This window comes from Dipodomys ordii, unplaced genomic scaffold, assembly GCF_000151885.1.
Source record: "Dipodomys ordii isolate 6190 unplaced genomic scaffold, Dord_2.0 Scaffold147, whole genome shotgun sequence".
Taxonomy (NCBI): Eukaryota; Metazoa; Chordata; class Mammalia; order Rodentia; family Heteromyidae; genus Dipodomys; species Dipodomys ordii.
Window position 1 is genome coordinate 903,883 of NW_012267363.1, and position 1,735 is coordinate 905,617.

The 1,735-nt window shown below is 42.3% G+C and overlaps 1 protein-coding gene across 1 annotated transcript in view; it reads left to right on the forward strand.

Moving 5' to 3' along the window:
• The window catches only part of Ccdc43 (coiled-coil domain containing 43), a 16,628-nt gene that overhangs the window by 5,439 nt on the left and 9,454 nt on the right, over nucleotides 1-1,735 (forward strand). Inside the window, exon 2 of the mRNA XM_013031980.1 lies at nucleotides 1,673-1,735. This exon is cut by the window's right edge and continues 19 nt beyond it. Within this exon, the coding sequence (XP_012887434.1) occupies nucleotides 1,673-1,735 (63 nt within the window). The remainder of the gene's footprint in view (nucleotides 1-1,672) is intronic.

The following is a 1,735-nucleotide window of genomic DNA, read 5'->3' on the forward strand; positions in this document are numbered from 1 at the left end:
TAAGCAAAAAGAAAAAAGCCAGAAGTGGCGCTGTGGCTCAAGTGGTAGAGCGCTAGCCTTGAGCTGAAGAGCTGAGGGACAGTGCCCAGGCCCCACGACCGGACCCAAAAAATAAAAAATAAATAAAAATAAAATGAGACAGCACCCAGTCCCTGAGTCTAAGCCCCAGTATCAGCACACATACACAAAATAAGAGAGGTAGAAAGGGAAAAAAGAAAAAAAAGAAATTGCTAATCAAAGGGCACATAGTTTCAAAGATACAAGTTTTAGCAATCTGTGGACAGAATGGAGACTATAATAAACAGTAATGCATTGCATATTTTCAAAATTCCTAAAGGAGTAGATTAGCTATATTAAACATTCCTCATTGTAAACATGTAAAAGTATTACATTGTGCTAGGCACTGGTGGGTCACACCTGTAATCCTAGCTACTCAGGAGGCTGACATCTGATGATCATGGTTTGAAGTCAGCACAGACTGGTTTTTTAGTTTTTGTTTTGTCAGTTGTAGGGATTGAACTCAGGGCCTGGGAGCTGTCTTTCAGCCTTTTTGTGGTCAAGGTTAGTGATCTACTACTTGAGTCACAGTGCTACTTCCAGTTGTTGAGTGGTTATTTGGAGATCAGAGTCTCATGATGACTTTTCTTCCCAGTTTGGTTTCTAATCATGATCCTCAGATCACAGGTGTGATCCACTGTGAGACTCATCTCCCAGTTAGCCCACCAAAGAGTTGGCAGTGCAGTTGTGGCTCAGTGGTAGAGTTCTAATTGAGCAAAACAGCTCAGGGCAGTGCCCAGGCCCTGAGTTCAAGCCCAAGAATTAGCACACACACATAAAATATCACATTCACAAGCCGGGTACTGGTGGCTCACGCCTGTAATCCTAGTTACTTAGGAGGCTGATATCTGAAGATCACGGTTCAAAGCTATCTCTGGAAGGAAAGTCCATGAGACTCGAATCTTCAATAAACCACTAGAAAACCGGAAGTGGCACTGTGGCTCAAGTGGTAGAGCGCTCGCCTTGAGTTGAAGAGCTGAGGGATAGTGCCCAAGCCCAGAGTTCAAGCCCCATGATCGACCAAAAAATCACATTCACATTGTACTCCAAAATGTGTAATATGTATAATAATTTGTCAATCCAAAATAAAATTAAGAAAAAAATTTTTTAATGAATGAAAGCCAGGTGTCAGTGGCTCATACTTGTAACTAACTGCTTAGAAGGCTGAAGTCTAATGATTGCATTTTGAAGCCAGCTCTCGTAGGAAAGTGATTGAGACTCTTACCTCCATTTACCTACCAAAAAGCTGGAAGTTGAGCTGTGGCTCAAGTGGTAGAGTGCTAGCCTTGAGAAAAAAATTCAACAATGGCGTCTAGGCCTTGACTTCAAGCCCTAGGACCAGCACTCACACATGCACACACATACACATATACAATGAGTGAAGAGGACTTTCCTATGTTTGTGGGAATCTTTTCTGCTAGATTTTGGGAGATTGGATTGGCTGCTCTTTACCAAGCAGGCATAGAGAGAAACACTCTGCTGACTCCCAAACCCTTCCAAGTTTTTTTTGTCATCTCCAGCAGGTGGAGCTGTGCCTCTTCATAGGCTTTTATTAGGTTAGGGTTCTGTTTCAAGAATCTTTCAGGAAATTAATTGGTCTAACATTTCCAACTAGGAAGAAGATTCTCTCCTGGACATTTGCAAAGAGATTGTGGAACGATGGTCGGAAACACAGAAC